This window comes from Muscardinus avellanarius (genome assembly GCF_963383645.1).
Source record: "Muscardinus avellanarius genome assembly, chromosome: 11".
NCBI classification, from domain to species: domain Eukaryota; kingdom Metazoa; phylum Chordata; class Mammalia; order Rodentia; family Gliridae; genus Muscardinus; species Muscardinus avellanarius.
Genome location: NC_137797.1, coordinates 10,543,773 through 10,558,328, shown reverse-complemented (window position 1 = coordinate 10,558,328; position 14,556 = coordinate 10,543,773). Strand labels below are relative to the sequence as shown.

The window sequence follows — 14,556 nt, the reverse complement described above, 5'->3', positions numbered from 1 at the left end:
TCCATTTTATTAGGCAAGGCGAAACTATTTTCCAAGGAGATTGAACCAACTCGCACTCCCACCAGAGTGGATGCGAGTCCCCGCCGGTCCACAGCGATGCCAATTCTGGCACCGCTCGGCTTCGAGATTTCTGCCAAACTAGTGGGAGTAAAATTCCGACTCGTTGAGGCTCTAATTTGCATCCCCCTGATTACTAATGATACCGAGTATCTGTTTTGTTTGTATCTTCGTATCCTTAGTGATTCCTTCATCTCCTGTGTCTGTCAGTCACAGAAAGGTTGAGATAAAAAACCCTCTAATTATGATAATGGATTTGTTAATTTCTCCTTGGTTCACTTTATTAATTTTAAGGTAATGTTAGCAGGCGTATACGAGTTTAGAGCGTTCTATCTTCCTGGAATTCTATAGTCCCCACTTGTTATTACAAATGTTTTACCTTGAAGCCTAGTTTATCTGACATTAAAAAAATGACAAATCTTTTGATTTTGAACTTTTTCCAGACAAAGAAGTACAATTTATTAATTTATTGCCTCCCCCTCTTTTTATGCATCAAATTATCTCCAAATTACCAGTTGGCCTTAGTAAGCAGAGGCTCAATTTCTTTTCTTTCTTTCTTTCTTTCTTTCTTTCTTTCTTTCTTTCTTTCTTTCTTTCTTTTTTTTTTTATGTGTGTGTGTGTGTGGTCCTGAGGATGGAACCCAGGGACAGTCTACCTCCAAGTTACACCCCCAGCCCTATTTTTTATTCTTAATTTTGAAACAGGGTCTCACTGAGTTGCAGAGGGCCTCACTAAGGAGCTGAGGCTGTCCGTGAACTGCGATCCTTCTGTCTCAGCTTCTCAAGTAGTGGGATTACAAGCGTGCACCACCAGACCCAGCTTTTTTTTTTTTTTTTGAAACTGGGTCTCACTAAGTTGCAGAGGGCCTCATTAAGTAGCTGAGACTGGCCACAAACCCGGATATTCCTATATCTTATTATTTATTTATTTATTATTTATTTATTTATATTTTGTAGTACTGGGGATGGAACCCAGGGGCATTCTACCTCCTAGCTACACCCCCAGCCCTATTTATTTATTTTTTTTAATTTTTTATTTTGAAACAGGGTCTCACAGAGTTGCAGAGAGCCTCACTAAGTAGCTGAGGCTGGCCATGAAGTGTGATCCACCTGTCTCAGCCTCCCAAATGCTGGGATTACAAGTGTGTGCCACCATGTCCGGCTTATTTTTTATTTTATTTTATTTTTGTGGTGCTGGAGATTGAATTTAGGGGCATCTACCTTCGAGCTACACCCTCAGCCCAATTTTTTTTTTTATTCTTTATTTTAAAACAGTGTCTCACTGCCAGGCATGGTGGCGCACGCTTGTAAACCCCACGCTTGGAAGGCGGAGACAGGAGGATCCTGCAGGTTCGAAGCCAGCCTCACTGGCTTAAGAGACCCTGTTTCCAAATAAAATATAAAATAGGTCTGGGAGTGTAACCCAGTGGTAGAAGAGTTCCATCCCCAGTACCACACACACACAACAAAAATAGGGTCTCACTAAGTTGTGGAGAACCTCACTAAGTAGCTGAGGCTGGCCGCAAACCGCAATCCTCTGGTCTCAGCCTTCCAAGTACTGGAATTACAAGTTTGTGCCATGCCCAGCTTGCTCTCTCCCCTCTCCCCTCTCCCCTCTCCCCTCTCCCCCCCTCCTCCTTCTTCTTCTTCCTCTCTCTCTCTCTCTCTCTCTCTCTCTCTCTCTCTCATTTTGAAACAGAGTCTCACAAAGTTGCCGAGACTGACCTTGAGCCTGCGATCCTCCTGTCTCAGCCTCCCAAGTGCTGGGATTACAGGCATCACCGCACCTGGCTTTTGATTCTTCAAAGAGCTTCCTAACTTGTACGACGGGCCATCTATCCCAGACAGAACGGCAGGTGCCCAGGTACCCCAAACAGCACCTGCAGTCGCTCTAACCCAGTGATGCTCTGTAAAAATATGCGTAGCACAGAAGCGATCTTCACGTCTATTTAAATTGTTTATAATTATAGAAAATGAAAACGGGTTGGACAAGTGGTAGAGTGCTTGCCCACCCTGCACGAGGCCCTGGGTTTGATCCCCAGCACTGAGAAGAAAAAAGGTGAAATTAGTTTTAATTATATACTTTCACTAAACCTGGGCTTGGTGGCGCACGCTTATAATCCCAGCATTCGGGAGGCTGAGACTAGAAGATCGCAGTTCGGGGACAGCCTCAGCGACTTAGTGAGGCCCTTCGCAACTCAGTGAAACTGGGCGTGGTGGTGCACGCTTGTAATCCCTGCGCTTGGGAGGCTGAGACAGGAGGATCACACAGGTTCGAAGCCAGCCTCAGCTACTTAGTGAGGCTCTCAGCAACTTAGTGAGACCCTGTTTCCAAAGTATAAAATAGGTCTGGGAGTATAGCCCGGAGGTAAAAAAAAAAAAAAAAAAAGCCCCTGGGTTCCATCCCTAGTACCACAAAAATTAATTAATTAATTAATTAATAAAAAATAAAAGACTAGCCGGGTGTGGTGGAGCACGCTTGTAATCCCCGTGCTTGGGAGGCGGAGACAGGAAGATCACGCAGGTTCGAAGCCAGCCATGCTGGCTTAGGAGACCCTGTTTCCAAATTTTAAAAAATATATAAAAAATAAGTCTGGGAGCGTAGCCCGGAGGTAGAAGGGTTTCCAGGAACCCCAGTACCAAAAAAAAAAAAAAAAAAAAAAGACTAAAAAATAGGGCGGAGTATCCCCGGTACCTCAATATATATATATATATATATATATATATATATATATATATATATATACTTTCACTATATATGAATATTGACATTAAACAATACAACTGATAGTTAAAATGTATTAAGATATTTCACATTTTTTTGTTGGAGGAGGGTGCTGGGGAATGACCCTAAAGGCATTTTACCTGTGAGTTACACTCACAGCCCTTTTTAATATTGATTTTTATTTATTTATTTATTTATTTATACTAGGGATTGAACCCAGGGGCACGGCTTTATTTTTATTTTAAAACAGGGTCAGCCGGGCGTGGTGGCCCACGCTTGTAATCCCCGCGCTTGGGAGGCTGAGACAGGAGGATCACACAGGTTCGAAGCCAGCCTCAGCTGGCTTAAGACCCTGTTTCCAAATAAAATATAAAATAGGTCTGGGAGTGTAGCCCGGAGGTAGAAGGTCCCTGAATTCCACCCCCAGTGCCACCAAAAATAAACAAACAAACAAACAAATAGGGTCTTGTTAGGTGGACAAGTCTCGCTACTTACTGAGGCTGTCCTTGAACCTGTGATTCACTCATCTCAGCCTCCCAAGTACTGGGATTACAGGTGTGTGCCACTATTTATTTTGAAACAGGGCCTCTCTAAATTCTTGAGAACCAAAGTTGCTGAGGCTGACCTTGAACCTGTGATTTTCCTGTCTCAGCCTCCCGCGGGCTGGTATTACAGATGTTCTCCGCTACACTCGGTTTGACATTCTTTTTTCCAAGCCAAGCCTTTGAGATCCAGCGGGGCTTTGACGCGTCCAGCGCGCCTCAACTCGGCAGCTGACCTCAAGCGCTCAGTATGGGATGTACTGGATTGGAGAGGATTAGATAATGTTTGCAAAATGCACTTTGCAAACTCTGCCCTAAACAAAATATGAGGGCAAGTCACAGCCAGGAGAGGCTCAAATCCCACCTGCAACTCGTCTCTCTGCCCCTCTGCGCCCAACACCCTTCGGCCGGGTCCTCGCCGCGCGACCTGGTTAGTCCCTTCGCCTTCAGAGCCTCCACCTGTAAAATGGGCTTACAGCTTCCAGCTCCGCAGCGGCGAGCTTGGAGAGGGCGCGGGCGGCCGGCGGCCGGCGCTCCGGCACAGCCAGGCGCCCTCGGGGAGCTGGGGCCGGGGTGGTGAAGGAGGCGGGCAGGTGTGGAGGTGGGAGAGGCCAAGCCCGGTTCCAGCAGGGCCAGGGTCGCCGAGCCAGGGCTCCGCCCCCCGCCCTCCTGCAGCGCCCGGGACCGCCACGCGGCGGCGCTGTGGGGCAGGGACCCCGAGGCGGCGTAGGGATGGGGGCCGGGCCGGCAGGAGGAGGCTAGGGCAGCCTTCCCTGAACTGGATGGAGCATCCCTGTCCCCCTGCCCAATTCAGACATCACTGCTGCAGAATCATGAGTCCTGGGTGAGGTCTGGCTCCGCCCAGCCCAGGACCTCGGGCAGGTCACTCACCTGTAAAAAGGACACCTTATCTCCCAGGGCAGGAGCTGGCCACTGCAGGCGATGGCTAGAAACGGCCTTTGTCAGCTGGTGCCCAGCCAGCAACCCAGGCACCTCAACTGAGAGCGAATTTTGAAGGATGAGGATTAAAAATAACTGCCATTAGCTGGGCTAAGTGCTTCCTGCACTCTGGGAGCAGCAACGAGGGCAGTATTACTACTGTGCTCAACCAGGAGCCGGGCAGGCAGGGCGTCGAAGGCATGGCGTGACTTGCCCGCAGCGCCCGCCCCGCAGAGCTGGCCCTTCAGGGCTCTGTGCTGGTGCCTGACCGGAGCCTGGCCAAGGTCTCAGAATCTCCTGCCTGGTGCCTTCTGCTGCTAGCTCCTGGCTTCCCTAGTTCCCCTCCTGGGTTCTCAGTCCCTCTGGCCTCCCCCCTCTCTCCCTCCAGGTTGCCAGGGCCCCTGTCCCGTCCCTCAGTACCCTCATGAGACCAGATATCTCTCAGTGCCCATGACTCCGGCTGGGCAGGCGGTTGCCTAGGCAGGAGGAGCCTGGACAGGGCAGCAGAGCAGGGCAGGGAGGGTTCAGGGAGGGCGGCGGTGGCGGCTGGTGCAGCCTCCAGAGGCCTCCGGCAGCTGAGGCCCCTCTCTACTCCAGCTTCGGGAAACTAAGATAGGGCTCTCCTGTGGAGGCCACAGGCAAGCTGGGGCCACTGCCCTCCAGAATGGAGAGGTCACCTCTGCGTCTTCAAGGCCGGGCCCCTCAGCCCTGCAGAAGCAGAATATGGGGGATTTGATAGTGGGGTAGGAGGCAGGGGCGCAGACGACAGCACTGGAGGGCAGCCGCCTGGGGGCCTGGGGCTCTGTCCTCACAGCCACCTGTGAGGTGGGTGCTGGGGCTCCCCTTGTCTGTCAGACAGAGAGGCCCAGATGCCTGTCCAAGGTCAAGCAGCATCACGTGGCAGGGCCGGGACTCAGCCCAGGGCTGGATGGAGCCGAGGCCGCTCCTAGCCACAGGAGCTTGTGACCTTCTCCACAAGCAGAAGGAGCCACTGTGTCTTGGGCACCTACTGGGTTCCAGGCCCCCGCGGATGCCCCCGCCCCAAGCCGCCCTGGCAGGAGGTCACCCTCACCCTCCTGTCACAGACCCGCCTGAGCCCCGGGAGGCCTGGTGCGGGTGTCCCAGCCCCACCTGCTCAACGGCGCCAGGTCCGTCCCCTCTCCTGGCTCTCTACGCAGGTTCCATGACAGCCTCCTCCCTGAGGAGCCAGGGGCCAGCGTGCTTCCCAAGCCGGCCTTCCCCAGAGAAGGTCTCTCCAGGTCTCCATGGGAGGTGGGGAAGAGGAGGGACCTGGGGCCTGCGTGTGTCCTCACTCCTGAGAAATGGCCGCTGGTGTCATCCGTCCGATTTTTATGATAGAGAGGGGCAGCAACTCCCCGGGGCCCTCCAGAGAGGACCCTCCCAAAGCCAGCCAGGGCACTCGGGCCAGATGCCCGCTTTCTTCCACCGTCCCTGTCCCCCAGCCTTGGTTGCCGGGGATGGCAAGGCCTTTGGGTGCCCTTCCTCTCCCTCTCCTTCCCCGCCGAGGCTCGGCCATAAATAGCCTGTCCCTCTTCTCAGCTGGTTTCTACCGTTGCGTGCTCAATTGCCCGTGTCCTCCCTCCTCTCACCTGTCACCTTGTCCTTACCACCTCCAGGCACCGGTCTGCCCATCCCGCCACCTCCACCGAGGCTCTTCCAGAAGTTTCCCTGGTCTAGCTTCCTCCAGGTGCCATGGAGACCTAGAGCTGGGCAGATGCCCTGAGGAGGCCTGTCCGGGCTGCGCCTCCCCGCCCTCTCAGCTGCCACACACAGCTCCCGGAACCCCATCACTCACTGCTCCTGCACGGCCCGGGGTCCCCAGTCCTGCCTGTCCCCTCCCCCGGCAGCCAATCTATCAGGCTGAAGAGTCCAGCAGCAGCAGTCCTGGCTGGCCGCAAGAGCTTTGGTAAGACCCAGGCCCCCTCTGAGCCTCCGCATCTGCAGGTTGGGGTGAGAGGAGCATCTGTCTCCCTCACAGGCTGAGGGTGACCAGCGAGAAGTCCAAGGGCAGGGGCTTTGCTGCCCAGGAACACGGGCATGTCACGGGCACCGCTTCTGGTAAGGGACCCTTTGGACTAGCCTCCAGCTGTACCAGGAGACTGGTGTGTGTGCGTGTGTGTGATGGGGCAGGGGTCCCGGGGAGGTTGGGTCAGATGTCTCTACCCTACAGGGGCACATCCACATGTCAGAGCTCCCTGGTGACCGTGCAAGAAAAGAAACTTGAGCCGGGCATGGTGGCACACGCTTGTAATCCCTGCGCTTGGGAGGCTGAGACAGGAGGATCACACAGGTTCAAAGCCAGCCTCAGCTACTTAGTGAGGCTCTCGGCAACTTAGTGAGACCCTGTTTCCAAATAAAGTATAAAATAGGTCTGGGAGTGTAGCCTGGAGGTAGAAAGCCCCTGAGTTCTAAAAAAGAAACTTGAGAAATTACTTACCTCAAGCCACAGGACGGGGAGGCAAGAGAAAAGCTTGGTTGTTTTTGTTTTTTTTTTAATCCTGGGGATTGAGTCCAGGGGCATTCTACCACTGAACGACACCCAGCCCTTGCTTTTTATGTTCTGAGACAGGGTCCCGCTAAATCGCCCAGGATGTCCTTAATTTGATCTTCCTCTCAGCCTTCAGGGTTGAGGGCTTTTTGGGTGATACTGAGGATTGAACCCAGGGGCATTCTACACCCAGCCTTTTGTTTGTTTTGAAACAGGATCTCACTAGTTTGCTAAGAGTCTCACTAAATTGCTGAGGCTGTCCTCGAACCTGCAATCCTCTGTCTTAGCCTCCCAAGTACTGGGGTTATAGGTGTGTACCACCACACTCAGCTAGAGATCTTTCTTTCTCTCTTTCTTTCTTTTTGTGCTGAGGATGGAACTCAGGGACATTCTACCTGGGAGCTACATCTCCAGCCCTATTTTTATTCTTTATTTTGAAACAAGGTCCCTGGGTTCCATCCCCAGTACTCCCAATAAATAAATAAGTAAATAAATAAATAAACAAATCCATGAAGTGAGCAGTGTCCAGAAGCAGTGGCAAGAAGCTGTGGTAAAACTTGAGGGATTTGGCCTGATTGGTGGGGTTTGGGGCAGGTGCAAGGTGTGGGATTGAGGAGGGCTGGGCCGCTTCAGCTCCACCACACCCTCTTCCTGCCGTGTCCCCATCGGTCATTTCGCCCTTCCCGCTTTCCCTGGGGCCCAGCAGGACTGAAGTGGGGGCCGGCTGGGGTAAGGAGGGCCTGGCGGCACCCCCAGGGCTGGCCTCCTGCAAGACTCCAAGCTGCAGGATATCTGAGCTTCTTACGCCCCCAGATGCACGATCCACCACCCGGAGCCGGAGCCCGAGTGGCAGGAGAGATCAGAGCTGCTGCAGGGGAGCGGGAGGCAGGTGGGAGGGCTGCGAACGGGGAACAGGTGGGAGAGGGAAGGTGAGTCAGCAGCTGAGCCAGTGTGCAGGCGCCGCACCCCTGGAGCCTCTGGAGCACCCGTGCCCCCGCCCGGCGCACCCCCTTTGCACTCCCAAAGCCCTGGCTTTGGGATCCTGCTTCACAGGCTCCTCTCTGGTGCCACTGGTTACCTCGCCTGGGACCAGAGCGACCTGTTGCAGCCGGGCGTGGTGGTGCACACCGGCTGAGTGTGTAACTTGGGGGTAGAATGCCCCTGGTCGGTTCAAGGACAACCCCAGCAAGGAGTGACACACTCAGGTGGGCATGTGGTGCACACTTGTGATCCCAGCATTTGGGAGGCTGGGTGTGTAGCTTGGAGGTAGAAAGCCCCTGGGTTCCATCTCCAGTACTGCCAAAAAAAAAAAAAAAAAAAAAAAGGAGTGAGGCTCTCATCAACCTAGCAAGATTCTATTTACAAATAATTATATAATTGGGCTGGCTGGGCGTGGTGGCGCACGCTTGTAATCCCCGCGCTTGGGAGGCTGAGACAGGAGGATCGCACAGGTTCGAAGCCAGCCTCAGCTACTTAGTGAGGCTCTCAGCAACTTAGTGAGACCCTGTTTCCAAATAAAGTATAAAATAGGTCTGGGAGTGTAGCCCAAAGGTAGAAAGCCTCTGGGTTCCACCCCCAGTGCCACCAAAAAATTAATAATAATAATAATAATAATAATAATAATAATAATAAAATTGGGCTGGAGGTATAGCTCAGGGGTAGAGTGCCCTTGTATTCAATTCCCAGTTCCATAAAAAGGGGGGGGGGCGATGGCCATTCATGCCTGAGCAAACTTGGCAAGGACCTTGGAAGCCCGGGTTGCATCTCTTAGGGCGGCCCTGCACAGAGTGGACGGCTGTAAAATGTGTTTCGGGTCCCAGTTGGAGAACATGAGCCTGAGCCCTCCCGAGGTCCTGCTTCTCACTGGGCTCCCAAGCCCTGTGGAGAACGCAGCCGGCTGAGAGCCTGGGGTGCTCCAGCTGGGCGGCTGAGGTGTTTTCTGGGCCAAGTGGCCCCTGCAGGCCCTCAGGCTGCTGAAGGTCACAGGTGCGCTCTTTGGGGCCCGGGGGGTGGGGAGGAGAGGCAGGTGCCTTGGGCTGCCAGCACTGGCCCCGGTCCCAGCCAGCCCGGCACCCTCATCTCCTCATTTACCCAAAGAGACCGCAATCGCTGTTCCTCCTGAGCTAGAGGAAGAGCTGTGTGTTGGGGGCTTTGATCTGAGCCAGCCTCTCCAGGAAAGCAGTCTCACGCTTTCTTTTTCTTCTTTTCAGTACTGGGGATTGAACCCAGGCGTGTTCTATCTCTGAGCTATACCCCCAGCCTTATTTTAATTTGGAAACAGGGTCTCACTCATTTGCTAAGAGCTTCCCTGAGTTGCTGAGGCTGCACTTGAACCTGTGATCTTCCTCCCTCAGCCTCCCAAGTACTGGGATTACAAGCATGTGGCAACGTGCCCGACTGGGGCTCCCTTGTCAAAGTGTCAAGGCACGAGGGATACACAGTCATTTACCGACGGCAGAGCCCTGGCCAGTGCTGGCTTGGAGTGGTCATTCCAAAGCGGTCCCCCATGCCGCCGCACTCCTGGAAGGCGAGGTTGCTCTCAGGCTCCGTGTGCTCCAGGGCAGCTGGCACCTTGGCAAAGAAGGTCCCAGGACCAGAGAGACGCCCCCTGCTCGTCCATAACCCGAGTGGACCTCGCGCGAGCATGGCGTGGGGGTAGCAGCGGCTCTTTACCGCTCTCCCGAGATGCGGAGTTTGATTCTTCACCTGTCATTGTACGAGTTCGAGACCAGAGGCCTTGCAGCTTCTGCTCGAACCCGAACCTAAGACGCCAGGAAGGAATCTGCCGTAGCCGGCTGCAGGAGGAGCGGTCCCTGGAGGAGGAACCAAGCCCCACGGGGAGACCCCAGGATCTCCAGCTGCTGACACTCCAGCTGCGCACAGCTGCCAGGTGAGCCCAGGAGAGACGCTCCTGAGAGCCCCGGGCCACCCAGGGGTCTGAGAGGGAGTAAAGCCTTGTTGCCATAGTTTGGTTTCCTCCTCTTTTCTTTTCTTTTTTTTTTTTTTGGGGGGGGGGTTACTCAGCACAGGCTACTTGAAGCCCAGAGTAGCCAGGCAAGGCCAAGTGTAGACTGCTTAGGTGTCCAGCTGGCTCCCAGAGTCCTTCCCACAGGTGTGCTGAAGCCTCATCAGAGTGTGTGTGTGTGTGTGTGTGTGTGTGTGTGTGTGTGTGTGTGAATCAGATGGGCCTTCCCCTAGGTAAAGTCCAAGCTTTGCCTCAGACCCGGGTTCTTTTATTTATTTATTTTATTTATTTATATATATATTTTTGTGGTACTGGGGTTCCTGGAAGCCCTTTTACCTCCGGGCTCCACTCCCAGACACCTATTTTGTATTTTTATTTGGAAACAGGGTCTCCTAAGCCAGCGCACGCGCCTGGCTTCGAACCTGCGTGATCCTCCCGTCTCTGCCTCCCAAGCGCGGGGATTACAAGCGTGCGCCACCACGCCCGGCCTAATTTTTAATTTGTTTTTGTACTGGGGATTGAACCCAGAGGTGTTCTACCTCCGAGCTACACCCCCAGCTCTATTTTATTCCTTATCTAAAACAGAGTTTCACTAAGTTGCTGAGGCTGGCTTCAAACCTGCGATCCTTTAGTCTCCGCCTCCCAAGTGCTGGGATTGCAGGCGTGCGCCATGTCTCCTGGCTTGACCCAGGTTCTCTGACGCCCACTCATGTCTTTCCATTGACTCCTGTGAAGAGGGCAGGTGATGGAGTCCCGCGGGGGGCAGTGCCCGGGAAGCACGGACACAGACACACAAGTGCGTTCACGGGGGCTCTCACCCTTCTTCCCATCCCTCCATCTCCAACCAGCCTGTCCCTACTGGACCATATACTTTATTAAAAATATATAGTTACAAACTCCATTGTCAATCTGGGCTGGAGGGGGGCAAAGGGACCATGGGGGGGCAGAGGATGGGACGGATCCTGGTCCTGCCTCTCGGGTCCCACCTCTGTATCCAAACCCAGCACTATCCAGGGGCTTAGACAGTTGGCTCTGGGGGCCTCGAAGGGCCAGCCGGCTGGGCAGGGAGGGGCCGGCGCAGGGGGGTACACAGAGAGGGACCGAACCTCTGTGTCCTGCAGGTAAAAACAGCAGAGGTGGATTTCGCATCTCCACCTCACTCCATTTATAGATATTTACAAAAGAAAGTCATGAGCACAGGTCACAGTCATGCAAAGAAACGTGGCCCTCCCCTCCCCCAGCCCCGCCCCTCCCCTCCCAGAACCCCATGATGCCCACCCCCCAGCAGTCCAGCCGCCTTCCCCAAGGTTCTAGAGCAGAGAGGGGCACGTCCTTGGAAGGTCAATGGGGAAAGGGCGGAGGGTCAGGGCCCAGAGCCACCTAAGGGTGGGTGCTGGGGAGTTCAGGCTGGCAGGGCTAAGTACCTGGGCCCTTCCTTCAGGGCTGGGCTCTGCAGTACACAGGAAGGGGTCCCCCAGTCTTTGAAGCCCCCGCCTTCCTGCAGAAGGTCCGCAGAGCCAGGGCCAGCTCTGTCCTGAGCGTAGGAAGGGCGTCCCCGCATCCCACCCGGGCAGAGGCTCTCGTGGGCAGCCACATGGGCAGGGTCCGGTGGTCAAATGGCAGACTCCCGGCGGTAGGAGATGTTGTCCAGCGGGAGGGTGGCCTGCATGCGCTCCAGATCCAGGTGACTGCCGAATTCCAGCATCCGAATGATGCCCGCCTCCTCCTTGGAGCCGGCCTCCAGGCCTAGGCCCGCAGCCACCGCGGCGGCCGCTGCCTCCTCCATCTCCTCCTCCTCCTGGCTCATGAGGGCCAGCTCGTTCTCATAGCAGAAGGCACTGGGCGGGGGCGGCGGGGCGGGCAGCACAGTGACCTTGCTTTCCTGTAGCTCCCGGGCGGAGCAGCAGGGAGTGCCGGCCACCTCGTAGGTCTTGTGGAAGCGCGAGTAGTCTACCTTGTAGTGGCTCTTCTCCTCGAAGACCACGGGCTCGAAGCGGTGGCCCCACAGGATCTCACTGGCCAGGTAGGAGCTGCGGGCCTGCGTGGTCATGGCCGTGGCCTCCACCATGCCCTCCAGGATGACCACGATCTCGAAGTCCTCCGACTCCAGCTCCTCCTTGCCCATGCCGTAGAGCGGGCTGTCCTCGTCGATCTCGTGGACGATGATGATGGGCGACACCAGGAAGATGCGGTCCAGGCCGATGTCGTAGCCCACGTTGAGGTCCCGCTGGTCCAGCGGCAGGTACTCGCCCTCCTGGGTCATGTAGGGCTTGATGAGCTGTGCCCGCACGTGCGCCTCCACGATGTGGCTCTTCCGCAGGTTCCCCACGCGCCACATCAGGCAGAGCTTGCCGTCGCGCACCGAGATGACCGCATGGTGGCTGAACAGCAGCGTCTGCGCCCGCTTCTTGGGCCGCGCCATCTTGGCCATGATGGTGCCGATCATGAAGGAGTCGATGACGCAGCCCACGATGGACTGGACCACCACGGCGATGACGGCCAGCGGGCACTCCTCCGTCACGCACCGGAACCCGTAGCCGATGGTCGTCTGCGTCTCCACCGAGAACAGGAAGGCGCCCAGGAAGCCGTTCACGTGCATGATGCAGGGCTTGGGGGCCGCCGGGGCCGCCCCGCCGCCGCCGCCCGCCGGGCCCCCTGCCGCCGCCGGGCCGGCGTCCAGGTCACCGTGGAAGAAGGCGATGCACCAGAAGAGGAGGCCGAAGAAGAGCCAGGAGATGAGGAAGGCCGCGGAGAAGATCATGAGCATGTAGCGCCAGCGCGTGTCCACGCAGGTGGTGAAGATGTCCGCCATGTAGCGCTGGGACTTGTTGCTCAGGTTGGCGAAGTAGACGTTGCACTGGCCGTTCTTCTTGACGAAGCGGTTGCGGCGTTTCCGCCGCGGCACGTGGGCCTGCCCGTTGCGGCTGTGCCCGTGCATGTCCTGAGGCCGGCGTGGGCAGCTGGGAAGATGCAGGGCCTGTGGGGGAGAAGCCGGACAGGTGAGCGCCGGGAGCCGGGGCCGCCAGTCGCCAGAGATGCCCAGGATGAGCAGTCGGGCCGCCCCACAGCGCGCGGGAGGCCGGAGCGCGGAGCTCGCGCCTCCGAGGCCAGCCCAGCTCCAACCAGGAAGCCAAGGCCACCGGGGTCCCAGCCCCCCGTGCCTCTCAGGGTTGTCTTCCAGCTCCACGTTGCCCACTGTTGTGGAAGCTTCCTGATGCCCATTGGATCCTGCCCTTCACCACTGGCCCTGTGCTCCGCCCCGCTCACCTCCCTGCAGTCAGCCTCTGAACTTGCGGGTGCCTCAGAAGCCGCACATGCGTCCCCCTGTGCTACACAACTGTCACCACTGGCCACCTGAGGCTCTTCAGATTTCAATAAAATTAAACAAACCAGGCCTGGTGGTGGCGCATGCCTGTAATCTCAGTACTTGAGAGTCAGAGACAGGAGGATCACAGGTTTGCAGCCAGCCTTAGCAACATAGCGAGGCCTTCTGCAAATCAGTAAGACCCTGTTTCAAAATAACAATAATAAAAAAAAAGAGCTGGGCGTGGTGGCACAGGTTTGTAATCCCAGTACTTGGGAGGCTAAGACAGGAGGATTGCAGGTTCACGGCCAGCATCAGCTAAGTTGTGAGGCCCTTTGGAACTTATTGAGACCCTGTTTCAAAATAAAGAATAAAAAATAGGGCAGGGGGGGTATATCTCAGAGGTAGATGCCCCTCCATTACTGCAAAAAAGCCCCCCAAAACAGGGTTGGGGGTGTGGCTCAGAGGTAGAATGCCCTTGGGTTCCATCTCCAGTACCACAAATAAATAAAACAAACAAACATTTTAGTTTTTTTTTTTCTTTCTCTGCAGTACTAGGGATGGAACCCAGAGGCAGTCTGCCTCTGAACTACACCCCAGCCCTACTTTTTATTCTTTATTTTGAAACAGGGTCTCACTAAGTTGCAAAGGGCCTAAGTAGCTGAGGCCGTGCCCCCCCCCAAAGCCTATCCTCCTGTCTCAGCCTCCCGAACCATACTTTGTTTAATGATATTGTATAAATAATCTTTAGCAAGATGTGAAGAAAAGGAAGTGCTTTCGCACTGCTGGTGAGAGTGTCAACTTGTACAGCCATTGTGCAAACTGTATGGAGGCTCCTTTAAAAAGTACAAACAGGGCTGGGCGCTGTGGCGCACGCTTGTAATCCCCGCATTTGGGAGGCTGAGACAGGAGGATCGCGCAGGTTCGAAGCCAGCCTCAGCTACTGAGTGAGGTTCTCAGCTATTTAGTGAGACCCTGTTTCCAAATAAAATAGAAAATAGGTCTGGGAGTATAGCCTGGAGGTAGAAAAGCCCCTGGGTACCACCTCCAGTACCACCAAAAAAACAAACAAACAAAAAAAGTACAAACAAAGGCAGGGGTGGTATACAGCCTTCTAATCCCAGTACTTGGGAGGCTGAGACAAGAGGATCATGAGTTCAAGGACAACCTCATCAACCTATCGAGACACTGTTTCAAAATAAAAATAAAATAAGGCTGGGAGTATAGGAGCTAGAATGCCCATGGGTTCAATCCCCAGTACCAAAAACAAACAAAAAACAACAAATAATCCAGGCATGGTGGCACAGGCTTGTAATCCTAGTACTTGTAGGCTGAAACAGGAGGATTGCAGGTTCAAGGCAAAATTCAGCAATTTAGTGAGATCCTGTTTCAAAATAAAAAATAAGGCAGGCGTGGTGGCCCACACTTGTAATCCCAGCATTTGGGAGGCTGAGACAGGAGGATCCAGGTTTGCAGACAGCCTCAGCTACTTAGTGAGGGCCTCTGCCACTCAGT

The 14,556-nt window shown here is 54.8% G+C and overlaps 1 protein-coding gene across 1 annotated transcript; it reads right to left on the bottom strand.

The window, feature by feature from the left end:
• Positions 1-11,349: 11,349 nt before the first annotated feature.
• On the bottom strand, positions 11,350-12,675 carry KCNJ4 (potassium inwardly rectifying channel subfamily J member 4; the record flags this gene model as incomplete). The annotated part of the gene is made up of 1 exon (XM_080706128.1): positions 11,350-12,675. The coding sequence occupies one exon, from the start codon at positions 12,673-12,675 to the stop codon at positions 11,350-11,352; it is 1,326 nt and encodes a 441-aa protein (XP_080562254.1).
• Between the last annotated feature and the right edge of the window lie 1,881 nt (positions 12,676-14,556).